Genomic DNA, 22,925 nt, shown 5'->3' on the forward strand with positions numbered 1-22,925 from the left:
GGGTGGGGGGGTGGTATCTGCGAGGGCTCTGTCTCTCTCGCTCGCCAGTGGGGTCGGAGGAAGACGTCCAGTGCTGCTCCCTTCCAACCCCCGCCATCCCAACGCTGGGAGCCAGGTTCTCTGCTGTGGGACAGTGCACTGCTGACTTCCCCGCTCCAGCCTGCTACCTCCGAGCACGCAGCCGAGCGCCGCGATCCACGCGGTGAGTCCTTTCTCCATCCCTTTGTAATGTATTATATGATGTAATTTGTGTTAATTTGTAAATTAATGTGGAATAAATAATGTTTGTATGAATAAAATAATAAAACTCGGAAACCAAAAAGAAAACCGCAGACGAAGGGACACAGATTGCTTCACCGCAGCATTGTGACCACCAACAAAAGCAGGACAGCCCAGATTAACAAGTAAATAGATGTAGCCTCAACAGAGATGACTCTCTGGAAACTGTCCAGGGAACACCCAAACGATGAGCACCCGACAAGTACTGATGATTAAGATAACCAGAGCCTTCGGGAAAGATACATCTCAATACTGGCTTACCGTAAACCAAGACCTGCCCTCATCAGAATTCATCGTCTCCCAGAATATGGTTTTGTCCAGCCCAACACAGAGAAATAAAACCACATGAATATGTGGGAGACGAAAAGAAACAAAGACCTCTGCCCCGGGCTAGGAAAAACTGTATAAAAACTGGACTGACCAAGGCAGTTTTGTGAACATTGGAGAATCTGAAGCGGTAGAGTTCAGATCAGAGCGTGTTCACCTGGCGCCGATCCCAGGCTTGGCATTGTTCTTTGTGATTGTGGCTGTTGTGGACCGTATCTCGGTCGCTAAATAAATTATTTCTTATTTTGATTATACTTAATTCAGCTGAATCTCTTTATTTTCCATTACACCTTCTCCCATCTGAGATGCCACTGACATCATCCCAGCCCTCTGCAGCTGTGCAGAACATGCCCTGCCTCCACCACCAGTACCAAGCACAGAAAAAGTGTGTCTGCGGCTGAAAAGGACTGGAACTGAGTTACTGTTCTGTTGTTAATTTTCACAGCTGTTGCTGCTTTTGTTTGTCTGGTTTTATGTATTAGTAAAGAGCTGTTGTTTCTACCCCCATATTTCTGCCTGAGAGCCCCTAATTCCAAAATTATAACAATCAGGAGGGAGGAGGGGTCTGCATTCTACAACTCGGGGAGGAGCTCCTGCCTTTCTTGGCAAATACCTGTCTTTCAAACCAAGCACCAAAGTAGGTTCACTCACTAAAATAACTTTTTGCGTGGGAAAAAATCATACTGGTTAACCCAGTAGGAATTCCGCAAACATCTCCATCTGAGCACTTTGAAAATCTGTTTTTGCACAGAGTTCTCCCATAAGCAAAATAAAAATCAGCCCTTCATTTATAGCCATTTGTAGGTAAATCAAATGTTTTCCACTAGTCAAGTGCAGCAAAGATAAAAATCAGGATGCACTAACTTCAGTAACAAAGTCTGGATTGCATAGGTATGCATACTTAAATGGTTTCTAATATTACATTATTGTTTATGAAATAAAAAAGTAACTTTAGAACATGGCAAGAGGAATGAAATCAACAGTTACCAGTGGTATAACCTAAGCCTTTGAAACAAATACTCTAACAAACTTTAAATGATGGCACTATTTCTTAGCAAATAACCTAGGATGGGCCAGCTGGCATCACCTCACACAGCTCAGACAACAAGCAGATGGTCAAAAGGTCCATATGGTTCCTCACCCCATCTGACCTTCAAAGCTGACCACCGGACCTGCTGTTCACTGCTGTGCAGGTCAGAGCTGACCCACTGATCTGCCCAGAGCACCCACTCTAGCTCAGCAGCTTCCCAGTGCAGGGTGCCTGTTGGGAATGAGGAAATAGGAAAACCTTATAAATATGAGTGCTTAGCGAAAGAATTTGAAACCATAAGTGAAATAATAGCAGTTTTCAACTGTGGAGCTGAGAACAACAAAGTAAATGTTTGAGGCCTCTTCCTTTGTTTAGGTAATGCCAAATGCCACAAATACCAAAGAGCCAGCAGACATCCTGTTCCAAGTATGGCAGGAAAGGTTTAGAGATAAGGTTTATAGGTAAGAAAGCAATAAAACATGGTAATATAGCGATTCCTATAGGTTGCATGCAAATATTAGAAAATTAGTGTCTTGTAGTAGATTTGTTAGTGGAAATTAGAATATTCAACATAGAAGAAGACTTGTTGTATTGTAAATGGAAAATCGCCCTCTATTCTATTCTTCTCTCGCTCTCATTCTCTCTTGCTCTCTTATTCTCTCTTACTCTCTCTCCCTGTCATACTTCTCTCTCTGTCCTGCTCTGAGTTGTGGCTGGCAGCTCTTAGCAGGACCCTTATACCTACACCCTAACAATAAACTACAAACTTCAAGAACCAGAATATGGAGAGCTCCTGAGTTTGTCCTGACAACTGTCCTCCTGACAATAACTCCCACAGGTACCTGCACAGCTTTGTTCTTTATGTGTCAGAATAAACTTCAAGATGAGCACATACAGGGTGATCCTCCAGGAGATGGATGCAGTTAAGAGGTGTGCATTTTGCATTAACATTAAAATTAGCATTGCCTTAAGGAAGAAAGGTACCGTTTCTGCTTGACATTTCTATTGAAGTTATCCAACCCATTGCCTATGCTGTCACTTGGCACTGCATATGTGTTCCAGCTTTAGCATTTTACCTGTATTTAAAATGCACCTTTTTTTGTGAAGCTGCATTCTTCATGGTAACCATAGCAACACTCTGCCAAATACACTGAATAGCTGGTTTAATAACTGCCAGAGGAAGGAAGGAATTAATAAGGAATTATGTTGTTATTTACAGTCTATCTGCTGCAACACACACATCTTCAGCTCACACGAAAAGTCTTTAAAAAGCTTACTTTTGATGGCACAAACACTGGTCTGCATTTCAGCAAAGAGAACTTCTTCAGTTTGATAATATTCAGTGTTTGAATGTTTTTGTAGTAAATAGTTGGTTGAACCCATACCAATCTTCTAGCTACATTTGTATTTTACAGGCCTTATACCTCTGCACTGGAGATGCTTCCAACACCGGCCCCTCTGTAGCAAATTCTTGTGCTCAATTCATAGTTTTCCTCTTAGAAAGAGAAATAAACATAAAAGGACTTAGTGTCTATACTTAGTCAATACTATATAAATATACTGTGTTTAATTACAAGAATTTGCTTAGCACGTGGAAGTCTGTTCCAGAGTACTTCATCAGACTCTGTTGGGAGTCTGCACGTAACAAACCAGTATTCGGATCTATAAAGTAACATAAGCAGTTTTAACAGTGCATGACACTACTATTTCAAATACTATAGGTTACAGAGAGTTTTAGTGAGCTAAGAAGTATTCATCAACACATAAAATATGAATTTCTAATTACAGCAGTTCCATTATTTGCAAAGAGAGTACCCACCTGAGCATTAGTCTCTTATGTTGAGCAAAAGAGGGCATGAGGATAATACTAGAATGGTTTTGTATCATCTAGGCTTAGTTTCTCTTAGACAAGTGCTTTTCAGACAAAGTCTTGCAATTTGGGATGCAAAATTTTGTGTACCTAGAGACTATAGTTTGCCAATTTAGAAGATCAGGTGCCTCCTAGCTTTTTCTATTTTGTACTCTTACATGTTTAAATAATTATTCCCTAAAAAAATCACAAACAAACAAATAAGCAACACAACGAAAACCCCAACAAAATTCTAACTTTTCAGTAAAACAGATAATTGAAGAGATATTATTTGCTGTTACAAGGAGATTTCCTTTGTTTCTGCTCTGGTTTATTTCCTTTAATCTGACTTAATAGTAACTTAGAGTATGTTTGCTGATTGTGTACAAAGCAAACATTTATACATCATATGAACACAAGTCCATCCAGAAATCAAAGCTTATACCAGAAAGCAGGCAGGATTTTGGCCTGGTGAATTGCTGTATTTTCTAAAGCAAAAGCAGAGACCTGCCCCCACAATCTGAACTGCTCTAGCCCTGCCCCAGCTTCTCAACAGGTCACCTTTCCTTACTTAGCTTATCAAAGTTTTCCAAAAACGTCTTTTTAATCAAGGACCTTCTCAGTCAAGGACCTTTTCAATCAAGCTGCCAGCCTCTATCCAAAAATAGCTCAGTGCACAACCTGGTAACTAAGCTCGACTGTCATGGTAACCAGGGATGATATTTCTTTGAAGTCACTGTATAAAAAAATATATCAAGACAGATACAGGATGAAGCCTGCTATAAGCCAAAGAAGATATATTGGCTGTTCTTATATTAAGAGCATTACAAAACATTCCAGATTCTGCCCTTCATTTACATGAACTGATTTTCTGCTGCACACACTTCCCTGCTACATTCATTCTAACTGTACCACAGCTGTCAGCTCCCTTGGTGTAACCTGCCACTTTCTTCTTTTCTTTAGGTTAACTGAGAACACAAAGTAAATACATCCTGTACCCACACAGTCTCTAGCAAAGAAAAGGGCTGCTTGTCTGATTTTCAATGTATAAATATCACACCATTCCTCTCCTCTAAAATGTGAGGTTTGAGCATCATTTTTTCTTTTTCACCATTTATTTTATCAGTCCACTTCATCTGTGCAATGCCATGGAAGTTCACTCTTAGCCTCTTCTGGTAGGTTCTTCTATTTCTGAGATCTGACATTGGCTTAACTAGGAGAAAGGAGGGTGGGCTAGACTATTTGTTAATACTTTGCATTCCTTCATGTGCAATAATCTCATGTACACCCCACTATTGCATGGTTAAGATTTCAGCACACAGCTTGTAGGAATATTTTGTTTTGTAGATGATTGATTCTATTGGATTTTATACATTAAAAAAAAAAAAAAAGAGATACATTAGGAGCTAGCAATATGGATATGCTGTTCTTCTACACAACTCTTTCAGGGCCAAAATCTGCATCCTTACACTAACTACAGCAAGTTTCATGTGCTTCTAGGACAGTATACTATTTTCAGCATTCTTTATGGTAATTTTCTCATTAGATGAGATCTCAGTGAAGGTAAATGTCCACAAATAACTCAGCTGAGACCATCAATTTTTCTATTTTAACTCAAACAAAATTCTTCAAAGGTGAAAACATACTGTGCTAAAACAATGTCTCAGACACATTCTTCTGATTTGCCGCATTCCAAATACACTATCAATATCATATGGCAGATCAGAAAGACAGTAATTAAAGAAACTGCAGTTTAAAAAAAGAAGTGGCCTCAAAATGTTCCAAAATAAAACACTCCTAATTTTAAATGTTATTTATGTGAAGCTCTTCATATATTTAGCAAATGTACTACATGCTGTAGGAAAACGCCAAAAGTAGTTTAAAAATAAACAATTTTTCCTACAATACTATATGAAAACATCATCAATCATCATAAATATGGCCTTGTTTTCTTTAGAAAGAGATTTTACTTTGATGCCTAGTACAATCTGCTATATATTAAAAACTGCATAATACATGGAGTTAAGCAAAGTTTTGGAGTTTTTTCCTCCATAAAAGAAATGTTGGTATTTCAACATTACTTTTCAACCTGTATTGCAATAAGAATAGAACAAAACTTTTTCATGCAATTAACATTTCCTAAGATGCATCTGTTAAAAAACAGTTCTATTTTTTTAATAATTTGTCAGCATCCTTAACTGAAATGAATCTATTCTGAACCAAATCAAAGTTTATTGTAAGTTAGTTTGCCATTAAATTGCATTTACATGTGGTTCCATAGTGCAGTAATGAAAGTAGTACAGCACTAAAACACACACTGCCACAAGAAACATACCAGTGAGGCACTGTTCTGTACAAGCTCTACACAATTCCTCTTGTATCCATTACTAGGTACTGTTAAAGTGATAAGATGCTGGAATTAAATTTGGCTTTTGGTTAAGGTACTTCTTATATTCTTAAATTCACATGATCTTTAGGTGTATTCATCCTTTTATTCTTCGCCAACAGACTAAACTCCTAGACTGCTTGACATCTTTTACAGGACATTTTAGTCACATGATGCCCTTTGCTCTTCTGTTATAAAGAAATCAGAGAGCATCTAAAGGCAGCGGGTTTTTAGCAAGTCAAAATTTCCTCAAAAGAATCTTCATTTTGCAGGACTGTACTTCTGTGCAGAATTTTTTTTTAATGTTCAACTACTAACCAGCTCTTACAACAAATTGTTCCCAAAATGTGCTTTTGGTGTAAATAAATAACAGGAAGTATTATAACAAAAGAGTGATCCAAGTATCTTCAAGTCAATGGAGTGATTTCCAAATATCTCAGTGTACTGTGTTTATGGGGCAAGGGTTTGGCTGAGTGGGGGCTACAGGAGTGGATTCTGTGGTGCAGACAATGGTAAGGCAGCAGTCCCCTGCAGCCTATGGAGGTCCACAGTGGAGCAGAGATCCCCCTCCAGCCTATGGAAGACCCTTCGCTGGAGCACTCAGATGCCCAAAGAAGGCTGTGATCCCATGGGAAGCTCGTACTGGTTAAGGTTTGCTGGAAGGATTTGTGACCACATAGGAAACTCACACTGGATCATTCTGTTTCTGAAGGACTGACCCTGTTGAAATGATCTGTGCTGGAGCAGAAGAAGAGTGTGAGGAGGAGGAAGCAGAGATAACCTGTGATGAACTGCACAGTTCATCACATTCCCCATCCTCCTGCACTTCCAGGGCCAGAGGAGATAGAGAAAATTGGGAGTGAAGTGCAGGAAAAGGGAGGGGTGGAGGGAATGTCTTTTATGATGTAGTTTTTATTTCTCATTACTCTCCTCTGATTTGATTGGCAACAAATAAAAGTAATTTTCTCAAATTGAGTCTCTTTTGCCCATGACAGTAATTCCTGAGAGATTCCTCCCTGCCCTTTTTTTGACCCAAAAGCCTTTTGTCATCATTTTCTTCCCCTGCACAACTGAGGAGGGGAGTAATTGAGTGACTTTGGTGGCGCATCCAGCCCAGTTCTATCCATCGTTTTCACAGAAATAGTCTCAATAAAGTACACAAAAGAAAGGACATAGCCTTTGTTCAAGGCATCTAATTTAGGTAGGAATCAGAGAAACACAAGCCTAAACATCTTAGCAGAGTTGAAAGAAACAAAAGCTAAACTAAATGCTTATGCTGCTGTAACATACGCTGAGTGAATGATACTTTCTCTACATCATTTTCATGATAGGTTTAAATAACTGATACATTCACATGAAGACACACCAGTGGCTGCTGCCTTTTGATTAGCCTTCATGGAAGTTTTCTCTGCACACAGGGACTAGGTAGAAATTTGTTCAAAGGCTAGAACAGACCGTTTACCTGAAGACTGACACATGAAGTCACAGTGGTCCAGAACAATTTCAAGGACTATTATTAGTTTTGTTGGTTTGAAACAACTTCCCTGACCCAGAGCTATGATGATGATAATCATCTTTTTACCCGTCTCTCAAAAAGGGAATCACTAATACCAATAGAAAAATTAATGACATGCCCTTGGGTGAAGGTAAGTATTAATCCTGTTATTGTAATGGAAGTTTACAAATTCATTTTTAATCCTAGGGTCTTAACGTTAAGCACTGCATAGGTTTTCTGCCACATTAATGATTGCGTCCTGTGACTTACAGTTTTAATTTCTAGCTCAGCCATAATTATAAATACTGTCTTTCAAATAGCTTGTTAGGTAACAATGGGGACATAAACAAACATAGCTCAAACAGTTTCTTAGCCAGAAGAGCTCTTCAACTTGCCCTGTTGTAATAAATTCATGAGTACTGTTCATAGATCATGCATGGATCAGATATCTACAAAAGGCAACATAATGAAACCAAGATGTTGTTCACACCTACCCTAGAAACAAATGATGGCAATAGTCACGAACCAGCAGAGGAGATGGTTTACAGTTTCCTACCCATATATTTTTCTAGTTACACAGTGCTTAAAGTGGTTTTTCTTGTGGAAAGTCTATCATCAATCAAATGAAAAACACTTCAACTTTTTCAAAATTGAAAACACAATAAATGTTATTTATGAGTACAAGAGCATATCACAAACAATAAATGCAGTGTCTAAAAACTAAAATAGCAAACAAATACAACTAATAAAATCTACAGTATGCCATACTGTAAATTGGAAAAACTGCAAAACACGTCAGTAACAGACTACACATCCATAAGATCAGAAAAACAAACTGTAATATAATCTCATTTGGCTTTTTGGCTTGAGCATCCTTCTCCTGGAGAATGTCTGTTCCTTCACATACTTATCCATTGCCCTCTGTTCACAAAAATGCAGCCCAGCTAACTAGATGAAGTCCTTCGCATAACCTTCAGAGAAGCACAGATAAATTAGGCCATGTATCAGAGCATATGCAGATAGCTTTAGCACCACAAACACTGGAAAATGTCTCTATTGTAACAAAAATAAGGAGGAAGAGCTCAAAATCTCTGTGCCCTAACAGTGAGCCACTTGTTTCATCTCTCTCTGAACACTGAACAGGTTTTGGAGCTCAAAGATTGCAAAACTTCTGTGTGATAAATTGGCAATATTAATAGATTTTTTGTTGTTGTTTAAATGCTCATTTTTTCTAATAGTTTAAAAATCATTCTCCTCACCAGTGACTGAGCATAAGCACTATTGTCAATGGATGTGGAAGAATATAAATGGAAAAAGTGTATTCAGAAAAAAAAAGCCCACAGCATTAATATTAATAAGTTTAAATTAGACACAGTCTGACCTTGTGAATTACCCAGGAGATCTGATTAAATGCAATCAGATTCCAATCACTATAATGCTAGGAATAGTGTCTGACCTAAGAGCTTTTCTCATCATGAAATGTCAGCAATAATGACCTCAAGCAACTTCACCCTGAATTCGGTCTGCCTTTGATAAAATACCATGATAGATCCACGAGGTAATAGTAACTTACAAGCTTATAGTCTTCACCATTAAGCATGACATTTTTTCCTATACAAAGTGCCAAACTGGAAAGTGAGGCCGAAAGGCAACAGTCCAAGGAAGAAGCCTTTCAAAAGGCTTTCTTTCAGCAGAGGGCTGCTGCAAAGCCAGTGCTGATAATGCAATCCACAGGGGCTCTCTTCAACAAGCCTGATGGGACAGTTTTAAAACGACCAGTTAAATTCCTGTGGAGATCTAGCTCCCTAATTATTGACTGTCCTATATATTTTTGACATCAGTTACACCCCTAAGAACCTGACTTGACAGGTAGTTAAAAGTCCACAGTTAAATAAATTCTGAAATAGCCAAAATGAGCAGCCTGAAGATTAGTTTCTTCTGTTCATCAGAATGTTTTGGGAACTGTGTAAAACAGACACCATTTTGAAATAATAGAACCTTGCAAGATCTTGTATGTCAAAGAGCTAATATATATACACATGTACCACAGTCTAAAAATATCTTAAAACATATAGAATAATCTGTGCCATGATCATCTGTTGATCAGGAGACATTCACATGCAAGGGCTGGCCCTCAAGAAAAATGGCAAATTCAGTTTAATCAACCACTTACTGAAAAGCACCATGGCCAGTTGTAGCTGCAATGCTCATGTCCTCTTCAGCTGATGTTGACAACTATTTTAAGGTTAGAATGCTGAGTACAGAGGCTGCTTTGTAGCAACAGGAAGAGTAATTCAATCAGTGAAATTCAACCTGTCTTCAAAAAAATTCACACAGATTTGGCTTTGCCATATTTGGGTTTCTGCTCTCATCATCACTCCTTCATTGAACCTCTCTCCAGAAGGATGAGGTGTCATATCAGAAAGTAAAAGGCAGAAAAAGACACTTACAAAGCCAAACATTGAGTCAAACAGGGAGGCAAATATGCCTTGTGAGACTGAGGAGAATGAGGACTTGTCCTAGCACAGTACAAAGGAAGATTAGAACAGAAACAGAGAAGAAATGAAAGGACGAGCATCTTGAAGGGTGTTTTATTGCTCTTCAAGAGTAAGCCCTAAAATTTCAGAAATGCAGATATTTTTGTAAAAAAGTAATGTTTTATTATTTCTTACAATAGATTTAGGGCTGAAAATAGTGGTTAAGTAGCATGCTGCTTGTCCTTCATTTTGCTGGAATGTATGATGTATTCCATGCTTCTGCTTGTTCCAGTGAATGCAAAGGTTTCATGTTAAACCTAAATACTCCATCTACTTCTAGAATTATCTTCCATCAGAATCTAAGTTTCATCTGTATGACATGACTCTAAAGACAAAAAGCATCAACAAGGAATCTTGTATAATTATCACCTTTCTGGATCATAGACTCATACAGTACCTGTAGATGCATCCACTGTGAAAAAAGAAGAAAATTCTCCTGGAACCAGTTCGTATGTGACAATGCCAAATATTCCTGAATCTCTGTCTGTGGCAACAACATTGATGATTTCTGTTCCTGGCTGTGTGTGACTGCTGATATTTGTCACATACACGTCTTGTTCAAAAACAGGTTGATTGTCATTAATATCTTCTATCTCAATATGAAGAAAAGCTTGAGCACTCAGACCACCCTGTTGTATAAATAAGAAAAAAAAAAAAAAAAACAAAACAAGATCAGTTTTTAAAATAGGCTGGTAGACAACTGGCTTCAGTCCATCATTTGGAAATGGAACATGCTGCAACAATATTGATCAATGAAAATGTCCATTAAAAGCAAACTCACAGTATCAGCAATACCCCAAAACACTGCACATAAGCAAGCTACGTGCTCAGCACAACACCAAGGGCTGATTGAGTACATAAAGAAATTCAGTTTCTCTACAACAGTGAGGCCTGAACACAAAGTTTTGCTTATGCTAGTGAGCATCACACATAAAACCCTTGCTAGTCTAACCTCCTGTGCTTCTGCCAATGTCATCAACACCCCACTTATTCCTTCACAGATAAAAGTCAGGGCTTTACACCCCATAAAGACATGCCCCTCTGTGACTGTGTGTTGGAGTCCAGGGTGTTCCCCTGGCTTCCCTGGGTGCTTCTAGACCCCCTGGCAGGGAAGTCAGAGACCCTGGCATGGTGCCCAGGGGTCCTGGGGGCTGGCTGGACTTGGGTCCCTGGAGAAATTTGCCAACATTGCAGGAAGAATTACAAGTCACAAAAAATAAGTAGAGTATAAATTAGACTGTTAAAAGATAGAAAAGTGAATTTTTAGAAATGTTTATATTAGGGGGTTTGAGGTTAAGATGGAGGATTTGGGGTGTGGTATGCTCCTTCCTCCTTCTTCTTCATGCCACCTTGGCATCCTTTGATTGGATGGGATGGGGACAAAACTAGACATTACAATAAGGTTGTGGTGTATTGGAAAATAATTGTAAATACCTCGTACGTAATTTAGAGTATAAAAGATAAGTCCTGCCTCTACCAGGCAGATTCTGCCCTGGATGTCTGGAGAGCAGACCGCTGTTCGCTGGACAAAGCATTCCTGAGATAAGAAATAATAAACAACCATGAAAACCTCTAAGAACAGCCTCCTTCAGTCTCTCATTGGCGGGCATTGGAAAGAGCAGGGTTCCAGACCACCTGCATGTCCTCCTGAGGTGACCTCAAGTCTAAGGAGACACCTCAGGCTGTGACAACTGTGGTGCTCCAGTAAAGCAGGAATAACTTTTCTCTATGAGACTTCCAGATGCAAAAGCAGGACCATCATAATGGTGAATATGAGGCTTTTTCAGCTAGGGATACACACTGAAAGGAGTGCAGGACAGTCAAAAGCTGACCTGTCAGGCTGCTGTCTATGAGACCTATCCTCAGTTTACTGACAGATGACCTACAAAAGCCCACTAAAATACCACATAGGACCACATTTAGCCTTCCTCCAGAGTGAAACTGAAGGAGAAAGGAGCAACTGCAAGCTAGCTTATCAGACTGTGCTACAGAAAAATATTAATTTGCTATGACAAAGCATTGAATTTTGTGACAGTTCTGTGGGTGCTGAAGTGTAGACCCCACAGACAAATGAGTGAAACTAATGGCAATTTACTTCTCAGAGGACTCCTATGATTTTCAAGGGGTTCATATTTCCAAGATTATTTTACAGCCATAGGAAGCACAAGTATTTTTAAAAGAAAGCAGGTCCACTGTGGCAGAAATAACAGTGAATACTGGGGCACTGGCATGTTCAGAGGCACGAGGCAGCACAGGTATGTACAGTCTTCATGTGCTTTATACAATACAATGAAATACAGATGAAAAAAGAATCCTGAGCTCTTCAAAGTCACATTGAGCACGCTGTGCCTGTAGCAGTCACTTAGAGAAGCTGCTGACACAGATCAAATGTTCATGCATACACATGACAAACTATGCTGAGCTAGTATGTAAGAAAATCTGTTCTCTAAGAAGAATGACTAAATTTCACAATGGTGACAGAATCTTCCTTTCCTGAAGAAGCCATATATACCTTCACATGCCAAATGCCATTCTTTCCTTAATAACTTATGATATTAACTGGTTATGGCCCATTCTTGCTCTGACAACTGAAAAAAAAGTATCATTCCAATTGAGAAGGAACTAAAATTCCTTCTATTTCCAACAATATGGACATAACTTCATCTACTCAGAAACAAGCAAAACATAGGTCTTATGAAAATATGAATGCTACCTTTAGATAAAGTCAATTGTTGACAGAAAATTTCATTTGTCAAAACATGTTAACAAGCACCAGGAAGCCACAGCTATTAATTTTAAAATCCCTTATCCCAAATGTTCAAGTATTTTTAAGTACTGTTGCGCTCTGGTGCAACAAAAAGTCACAATTACAACAACTTCAGAGTCCTGAGGGTTATGTCCTTTGTGGAAGAAAACACAGACATAAACTACCATCAAGTCAAAACAAGGACTATTTTCATTACTTCAGAAATATTAAATTTGTGTGACTAGCTAAAGCTATTAGTAGATATCTTTATGAAGTCTTAAAAAAAATGCCCTGTCTTTGGCAGGGGAAACTCTTTGTCTTAATAAGTAGAAGTGATGCTATTTTGAGCAGCTGTATTTCTTCATCTTGGCACCATAAAATGCTTAACTCCGTCAAGATTTTCATCACAGCCTCCAAAGTTTTGTCAGTGAACCATGCTGTCAATGTTTTGTTCCAAACTGAATTGTTAGATACAGAATCTTGACATAAAGGCTGGGGTTTTTGGTTTTTTTGTAAACCTAAAGGATATGTCATCTCTATCAAAGTGGAGAGATGTCTCCAATTATCTCAAAAGCCTTAAGTTCTTCAGAAGCTTTGCCTGTGGGTGTCAAGTGTTTATATCTAGGTTTCAATTGCTCCAGTGTAAAAGACAAAATTGGATAGGCAGGGTGGATTACCAAAATGCAAGAGACAAAATGTCTCTCTATGCAGAAAGGCAGTAAGAGAGTCACTAACACACTTGCTGATGGCTTACTGAACCTTTTCCAGTGATGATGAAGCAGCTGAAAAATTGAAGACCTACCATTTCATATAGAAGAGACAAGGATACTTTTTTTCATCTTTGCTTAATCAGTAAGAAGACTCCCACAAGCTCCCACAGGATGTTTATTTAAAACCAGTTTAACAAAAGCTGTTTTCCACCTGCCTCTCCATTGGCTCTTGTGTGCAACTTAAGTTCACTCCTTACATTTGCTACACAATGCATAAAAGACATGACTGACAAGTTTTAAAGCCATGTAATGGAGTAGCCAGGAACAGGTGGAGAAAACTGATAGTTTTGCTGTAAGATAAACTGCACACCACCTGGAAAATATTTTATTTTCCTCCTCATTTCTAATTAACTGTGTTATTTTCTTTCCTTTTCATCTCTCTACCCTCCTTTGTCACAAATGACCTTTCATTCTTCCTCTCTCTTTTCTGTGCACATTTCTCCCCTGATCACAGCCTCTAATTTGAGCCCCACACCTAATATCTTTATTCAACCAAAATCAGCAGCAGAATGCCAGGAAATCAAATAAATATCCTAGTACAATTCTGCTTTAAAGGTAGAGAGTTGGTCTACACAAGTTCAAGTACACTGAAAATTTTGAAAAGTTAATATTGAATTTAGGTGTTTTAGTGTTTAGGTGTCAGATGGACAAACTTCTACAATGTGCTGACTTTCAGTAAAGTAGATCAAGCCTTGCCCATCACAAACAAGCCAATAAGAAACTGAACCTTTCTCCCCATTACTGAGCTTCTGAAAACGTAAGGTCCATAAATGGAGATAAATGACAGAGCAATTTAAAAATTAAGTACTCTATAGTTTCAATGCATTGGCTATTTTTCTTTAACTTGAGGTAAGATTTATCAATAGAGCAGTAATTTAACTAAAAAAATTAAGCTTTTTTCACACAAACATATTTTCCTTCAGATTTTCAAAATAATTTTTTGGACCAGACTGAATATCTTAGAAACTTTTCAGAATTTTATTGCTATTGTCCAGCTCTCACATACCCTTTATTAATGACTAATCTTGATATTCCAGACACTTCTCATTTATACAGCTTCAAAACATGTGAATGAGAGGAAAAATGAAATTACAAAGTATAGCAGAACACATAATTTTCTGCTGTTACACATTCCAATACAGACTGCTTTACTCTTCCAAGTTTGGATATCTGTACTCAAGTATAAATTTTGAAGACAGGAATCACATAGAAGTGAAAATTCAAAATGGTCAGATAGAACTACCTCTGCTATAGACATTACAGGCACTGTCCTGGAAAAATCCACTCATATTCTTATACTACAATCATAGAATTGTTTGAGTAGGAAGAGACCTTTCAAAGGTTGTCCAGTCCAAGCCTCCTGCAATGAGCAGAGTCAAGTTATTAGGAATTCAAATCAGATGAGTATGGAAATAAATATACAAATATATTTATGTCATTTTTGTTCCTCTAAAGAAATCTAAGAGGGAGAAAAAGCACACTGCTAAAGGCAATATTAATAAAAGAATATTTCCGTAGCCTCTGAAATGAAGACTGAATTGTGACAGTTAAAGAAAAAAACCAGATTATTTAGCTATTACACAAATATATTAATTCAACAAATCAGAGATATACCCTCAACAGCTACATCCTTAAAACGAAATAATACAACCATCAACTGCAGCTATTTAAGTTCATCTACTCATGAATATGGAAATCATAGTTCACTAAGTTTCTTCAGTGTTCAATAACAAAAACTACAGGCATTTAAATGAAAAATACAGCATTTCTAGCACAACTGCATTTTAAAAAAATTATAGTAGATACACTTACGACATTATCTTAAATGCAAGTTTAGTATTCAAAGTAAGACATAAAAACTTCCTGAAACAATTGAATTTCAGTGTTTTTCAGGACAAATTGTACTGCAAAATGTGACCTGAGTAACATTTGAAAAGTGTCCTTATGTTAAAATTAACATTTGATGGCAACCAATAATCTTTTCTTCAGCTTCTTCACAATTCACTATTAAGTTGAAGAAGGTAAAGAGAAGTAAGAACGGGGCCTCATAATGCAAACCACTTCAGACTGCAAATCACAATGCAAACCATAAAATGAATATTTTGTAATGAAAATAATATAATGAATCATTTTATTCCATTATTTTTCTGGAGCTTACTAGCAAATTTTTTTGTTACATGGCATCAGGTAGGCAAGCTATCTGTGTTCCCACCACAACAAATGTTTCCTCACTTCCCTGCCAGGATCTGCAATGAACTATCTCAGGCACATACAACTACGCTGCCCTTATTGTACCACGAATACTTCCAAGCACCAGATCTTGTAAAGTGGGAAAACTTTCAGACATGCAGCTGCAGGGAGGCTGCACCCAGCCACAGTATCAGCAATGGCATCAGACAGCTAGAAAGGACAAGGAATTTTCCCAGGAAAGTCACTGTCACCCAGAGTAACCATGCAGCTCTAGCCCATGGTATTATCTTATTACTGCTGCAATGATCTTGAAAGAAGAGAGCAGAAGTAACTTGGGAGCCCATTGGTTCCAATAGGAGGAGGAAAATTAGCAAGGGCTAACATATCTTAGAAACATTTTCCCAAACCTTATTTAGAAGTCATTGGTATTTCACAGCCAATTTTATTTGGGTAAAAATTCACAGTTCATGAATATAATAATGATCTCTTTAAGGATAAGACATTTTATTCAAATTCATGCAATTTTTACATGGTCACTATATTCTCATTCAAAAGTATACCAGACATCTAAATTTGCAAATGCATTCACAAATCTGGCAGAGTAGAAAGCTGAAACTTACCCCATCTGTAGCTTTTACTAAGAGATCATAAGTGGTTGGATCTCCCTCTCTGTCAATGTCTTGAGACACAAAGATCTGGCCAGTGCGTGGGTCAATCTGGAAAGCTTTGGATTTTTCATAAAAATTAAATCCATCGTAAAGAGAATACTCAATTTCTCCAAACTGGTCATCATCTGCATCTGTTGCTTTGACCTGCAGGGAGAAAACAGAGATAAAAATTAAGCCAGTGAAACTATTGCTTATTAAAACAAAGTGTCTGTGATTTTTAAACCTGTTTGTTGTAAAAACAAATGTGTATACACACAATAAATACAAACATGTTCTGCTATCTAAACTGGCTGCCTGCAGTTTGTAAAATATCTCAGCTCCAGAGAGTATAATTATCAATTTTCTTCCTTTCCCATGACTGGAAAAACCAGGCTCATTAAGCCATGTCAGTAGGCCATACCTTAAACTATTTTCCCTTTATGATTTTTTTTACCAGTGGAGGTAGGTCTTATGAAAGATCAGAAAGCCCTTATGTCCCAGGTAGATCAGAAAAGTGCTGCAGGACATCCTTACCTAATGTATTCCATAAGAAGTTCCCCAAATCTTAATTTAGTTTTCACTTGAAAAAGGGCTTGGTGGCACTCATGCATTGACAGGTGGGTTGACTTAAAATGTATATGATAAACACAAAAGTTCTGTACATTGCTCCTTCAATTTTATTCCCCTAAGATCTTTGATAACGAGTATTTTGTGCTGAGTTTGGTTCTTCTCTGGCACATTCCATTGTGATAGTTTTCACTTAAATTTAGAAATATTTTAGTAGATGATAATTTATACAAATATGTATGAATTAAGAAAGCCAGTATTTTCAGTTATCTAATTTGTCATTATTGGAGATACATAATTTCTCCTTCACAATTGTTTTCTTTTTCTACTTTTTCTTTGAAAATTATAAATTCTGTGGATTTTCCATCAGCCCATCTGTACAAGCACAATACCTGAAGACCTTAACAGAGCTTTGGAAATTTTAGTATCACAAAGCCTAGGAGTTAGAATTGGTGGGAGCTTATAGAGACCTGTGCCAGTCACTGCCTGCACCTGACACGGGCTGATAAGGTGAGACCCACAGCCACCAACCACAGACAGGGCAAAAGTGGAGATCTGCACATGCTTGCCTGTACAGAAAATCATCTGGCACAGTTTTAGGTAGAGTTTCAAAAGAAACAGTCCAGGCCAGGGAGTATTCCTAGAAGTAACTTTGGATTATATAAATCCAAACTGTTTGGGTGATATAAATTAATTCAGTTGCATGGACTCAAGCTGTGCCAGTTCATTTGGCCTTGAGACCCAGAACAGCTTTTGGCTGCTGCTCCCACCAGAACAAATGTAGCCATAAAGACTAGTTGATGTCTGCATCGAAAGCTCGCTTCTTTGCCCATACAGGAATTGTTTTGGCACTAAGAGAGTTAACTGGGAGTGAATTAAAACCAAAGGAAGAAAATATGTCTCAGGAAGGCTGAAAAGCATGGAAGTGGGGAAAGGGAAACCACATAAAAAGTGCCAATTCAAATTATGAAATTGAAAATTATTCTAGACAAGTAACATCAATCAGAATTTTAAAATGACAGCCCGAAAGATACACATGTTATTTCAACTATTAATTTTTGCTTGTTGGTTTGGTTTTTGCTTGTTTTTCAGACTTTCCCACTTCTTCATGGAAACTCAAGATTTTTTGTATTTCAGAACTATCACTGTGACTGCACCACATACCCCATAACATTTTTCCTCCCATAAGAAGGTTTTTCACAGCGCCAAAGGCCATTATTCCAGAGTTTCTTTAAAAAAAAAAGCTCCTTTAGAGGAGTCCTGTGCTCACAGAGCCCTTCATGTCCTTTTCATGCCCTTGCTGTTCGCATCTCAGAGCTGCAGCACAGTTGCACCGTGTGGCCACTCCTGGCCTTGGCCACTCATTCTGGGCAATTTAAAGGCAAAACTCACAATCACGCACAGCTAAACAAAGATCCAGTCCTAAAAATGCTTTACAGCTATATGTAAATTAAGTCTAGAACATGCATGTTCGTCCAGCCTTGCAGTTTGTTATTTCTGTCATAAAAATAAGAACAGAATATATGTCTAGTATGGTCTCAGTAATCTACCACCCTAATGTTATGGAACAATAATTCATTTGGCTCTTATAAGAATTAAATTATTTAAATTTATTTCTTTTGCCTGGAATCCAACAGGGGTGACAGTACTGAAAGACTCTGTCTGTGCCTAAATGCAGTTACATGTGTAAATGCTAAGTTTTTTGTCTGCAACTGAGCATGAGTGATTAATTAGAGGTAAAAATTGAGGGTATTGTTAGAAATTTAGCTCATTACATTCAGTGACTTGTTTTCTTTATTGTAAATTATGCAGTCCTCAGAATTTGAACAGTACATGTAAAGGCATAATGAGTGATGAATTAAAATAAAAATGCTTCAAAAAAAAAGGCAATGAAAATTTAAAGGTCTAACTGTGATCAACTTTAATTACTATAATCATCTCTCAGGCAGCAGAACTAAGTGGCATGCATTTTGCAGAAAAATATAATCTTTCTCTCTGTTCAAGTACTTCACATCCATTCAATTTTTACCCACTTAATAGTCCTTTTTTTAATCACTCACCATGGAACCTCTGATCCAAAGAGGGAAGATCTAGAATTAAAAATTAATGAAAAGTTTCCTGTAGCAGACAGATCTGACATTGAATAGCACTACACTTGAGGTCAGCGGAGCTATTATATTAACTATAATCATAAAATCATTTAGGCTGAAAAAAGACCCTTAAGATTATAACTAAATGGAGGCTGATTTAGAAGGAGGAATTCAGTGAAAACATTCTAATAAATCCAAGGTTTTTGACACAATTAAGAGATCAAGTTATTGAAAATTTTAGGAATGCAAGCACACAGTAGTTACTGTCCAAAACACATTGGGTTGAGATAGCATAGTATGAGTACCAATCCTACAGAGTATTGCAGCAGTTAACTGCCCAAGAGCTGTGAGTTACAGCAGCCCAAACAGGAGGAAATGAAGGCAGCAGCAGGAATCTTCACAGTGGACTGATCAAGAGTGTTGTATGTTGGCAGTATCAAAAAGGTGATAGAGCTGAATGTGGGAGTCAAGAGACTACCAAATATGTAACACCTCTGACAAGCCTAACACAAGACTGGAATCTTGGAGAAAAAGAAAGGGGAAGAAAAGGAAGGGCTATGCCCCCAAGTTCTTTCTCCTTTCACTAAATATGTTTTCAATACAGGAAGTTGAACATCCAAGTTTTTTTAAGGAGTGTAAACTTGAGAATAAGTTCAGGACAAAGTATTTCCCCAATAAACATTTTTTTAAAGCCAACAAGAGTCATTGTATGGATAGCTCCTGGCTGGACTTCTCCCGTCAGTCATGCTTCCTGTAGCCTACATTCTTTGGTCAGCTTGTACAATTTAGACTAAAAATCTTTCAGAGAAAAAGAGTTTCTTCTGTCCTGTTGACACTACCAATAAAGTGGTCAGACTTCAAATATCCTCTCAGGAGGTTAAAACAGGGGCACCTAGAAAAACGTTGTGAAGAATAAGTAAAAAAATCTGACCCACCTGTGTGATATTCAGACAGACTAGTGCAAGAGGATAATAAATAGACACAAAAGGGTGTAAGACGATAAACAAAATTCAACAGTGTCAGAAGTGCAGAAATAATCTTATATTTGTGTATGGAAAGAGAGGATGATCTCAAAGAATCTGTGATTTTATGGGCAATTACCCTAATTTCCTCACCCACATGTGAACTTCAATCCTGTAACATATATCCAGGTTTAAATGGAAAAAAAAATGATAGCAGTACACTTAAATAAGAGGAAACAAACCATTTTTAGTGCTATGCTGAGAATGAAGAGACTCCAGAGCTTATAGAAAGCAAACATTTGGCAGATCTTCAGCTGCTTCCATTCATTTCAGTAGAATGATGCTAATTCATGGTAACCGACCATATGTCCCCATATTTTACAGGCATTCAATAGTGTAACTAATAAACTACTTGCAAACAAGATTATAGAGAAATAGATCTGCTACTAAGTTCCACATTGCTTTAAACCCAAAGTCATTTTAAGAAAAAACTCCCGTGGTTTTTGTTGTTGTTGTTGTTGTTTTAAATTTCCACTCCTTTTTATCCTCAACACATTAAAATAGCATCCCTGTGGTTATATTTAGCTTTCTTTATTTTTCTTCCTAGATATTTCCTAATGACTAAACATATTTTGAAAAGCAGAGTAAATATTTTACGTTATATGCAAATGGAGGAAATGTCATGTGCACAAAAAACAACAGAAATGACAATCCTATTACTTGCAGATCAAAAATTCAGAACCTATATAAAAATAATTTGTAGGATTTAGAGTATGCAGCCTTAAAGATGACTGACTGGAAATGCTTTCAGATAGACAGACTAAAAGTAGACCAGAGCACTGGAAAGACCAGGCCATTCAGTCAAATAAGTCATCACTGTGGTCATCTGTGATAGCAATTAAATGAGACTAAGAAACATTAAATCAGTTCTTCACAGCATAAGAATTTTTCTCCTTCCACATATTCTGTCAAGTTTACTTTACTTGATTTCAGCTAACCAAGATACAGATTTCATAGCTGTTAAAATCTGTTTGGTGGACTCAATATCAGAGCACAAGACATATTTTGTGCATTTATTTTGGGCATAAAAAGTTTGTTTAATTTATTTAGTTCTACTGAAATAATGAAAAGCAAGTTAATTGCCACCAGCCAAGTTTACAGAAAATCAGAATATGGGGTAAATAAAAGCATACTACACTACTGAGGATCAGGCCCAGCCAGCATAGGTTTAGGAAAGACAGGTTTTACTCGACTAACCTGACCTCTTTTTATGGCAAGTGACCCGCCAAGCAATTGAGGGGAAAAGCTGTGGATGTCTATCTCAACTTCAATTAAAGCCTTTGATACTGCCTTCCACAGCATTCTCCTGGACAAGCTGGCAGCCTATGGTTTGGACAGGTGCACTCTTCACTGGGTTAATTACCTGCTGGATGGCCAGGCCCAGAGAGTGGTGGGAAATGTGCCACAACCAGTTGGGTGGGGCTGCCCCTGTTCCATGTCTTTATCAATAATTTGGTCAATGGGACTGAGTGCATCCTCAGTCAGTTTGCAGACAACACCAAATTGAGTGGGAGGGTGGATCTGATGGAGGGCTGGAAGGCTCTGCAGAGAAATCTAGACAGACTGGATTGATGGACTGAGGCCAATTGTATGAGGTTCAATAAGGGAAAGTGGTGGGTCGGACACTTGGGTCACAACAACTCTGTGCAGGTGTAAGGCTGGAAAGCTGCCCAATAGAAAAGGACCTGGGGGTGCTGGCCAACAGCAGCCAAAATGAACCAGCATGTGCTCAGGTGGCCAAGAAGGCCAATGGTATCCTGGCCTGTATCAGGAAGAGCATGGCCAGCAGGAGCAGGGCAGTGACTGTCAGCTCCACTCAGTGGTGAGGGCACACCTTGAATCCTCTGTCCAGTTCTGGGCCCCTTACTACAGGAAAGACATCATGATGCTGGAGCATGTCCAGAGAAGAGCAAGAGAGCTGGTGAAGAATCTAGAGAGTAAATTGTATGAGGAGCAACTGAGGCATCTGGAGAAAAGGAAGTTTAGGGGTGACCTTACTTCTCTCTATAATTGCCTGAAAGGAGGCTGTAGCCTGGTGGGGGTTGGCCTCTTCTCCCAGATAACAAGTGACAGAACAAGAGGACATAGCCTCAAGCTGCACCAGGGGAAGTTCAGGCTGGAAATCAGGAAGAATTTCTTCACTGAAGAGGTAGTTAAGCAATGTTAAGCAAAGTTAAGCCTGCCCAGGGAAGGGGTAGAGTCACCATCCCTGGAAGTCTTCGAGAAATGACTGGGTGTAGCACTTAGTGCTATGGCTTAGTTGATACGGTAGTGTTTGGTCAAATGTTCACCTTGATGATTTTGGAGGCCTTCTCCACCCTTAGTGATTCTATATGACTGTACTCCCCAATATTCATCATCGAACTGTAATTCAGGACATAATAGACAACACAGCGAAAACTACTCCTAAACTAAAAAAAACAACAGAGGAGACTACCAGGGAGCAGTTAAGTTGCTGACCAATGATATAAGCATGGTTCTGTCCTGCAGTCATCAACAGTTCAAAATCCAGCGTCCTTACATTTGACCTATTGAAGGACAGCAGCCTGTTCCAGGCAGTATGGCAGTACCTGACAGCAGACCTTCACCAGGCAAGTGTTTTAATTCCTCATATAGACAACCCAAGCACCACTGGAATGGTTAACTATGTGGAAGCTTCTGCTCTGCCAGACCTTCATGCCAAGTCTACAGCCACAGGGAAGGAGAGGAGCAGTCTGAGCTGGAGACATGCTGTCAGCAAAACATGACACTAGAAATATTGGCAGTGAAATTACTGGCAGAATGTGGAGACCCAGTTTCCAATTAGAACAAGTCCTGGACCCTCTCCCTGTCCGTCAGCCTTTCGGTCCCTCCCACTCTGTTCCACTGTTGGCCTTTCCACCCTAACCCCACCCTTGTGGCACCCCGTGTCCCCTGATAATTGGTCCCTAAGGATTTCCCCACCTGCTCATTCCATGTACTAAACTTGCACCCTCACAAGCCTTTGTGCC

General features: G+C 38.5%; 1 protein-coding gene across 1 annotated transcript in view; it reads right to left on the reverse strand.

Moving 5' to 3' along the window:
- The window catches only part of DCHS2 (dachsous cadherin-related 2), a 94,364-nt gene that overhangs the window by 47,430 nt on the left and 24,009 nt on the right, over positions 1-22,925 (reverse strand). Inside the window, 2 exon segments of the mRNA XM_056490751.1 lie at positions 10,301-10,532; positions 16,230-16,421. Coding sequence (XP_056346726.1) covers positions 10,301-10,532; positions 16,230-16,421 — 424 coding nt within the window.

Source organism: Oenanthe melanoleuca, chromosome 4 (genome assembly GCF_029582105.1).
Source record: "Oenanthe melanoleuca isolate GR-GAL-2019-014 chromosome 4, OMel1.0, whole genome shotgun sequence".
NCBI lineage: Eukaryota > Metazoa > Chordata > Aves > Passeriformes > Muscicapidae > Oenanthe > Oenanthe melanoleuca.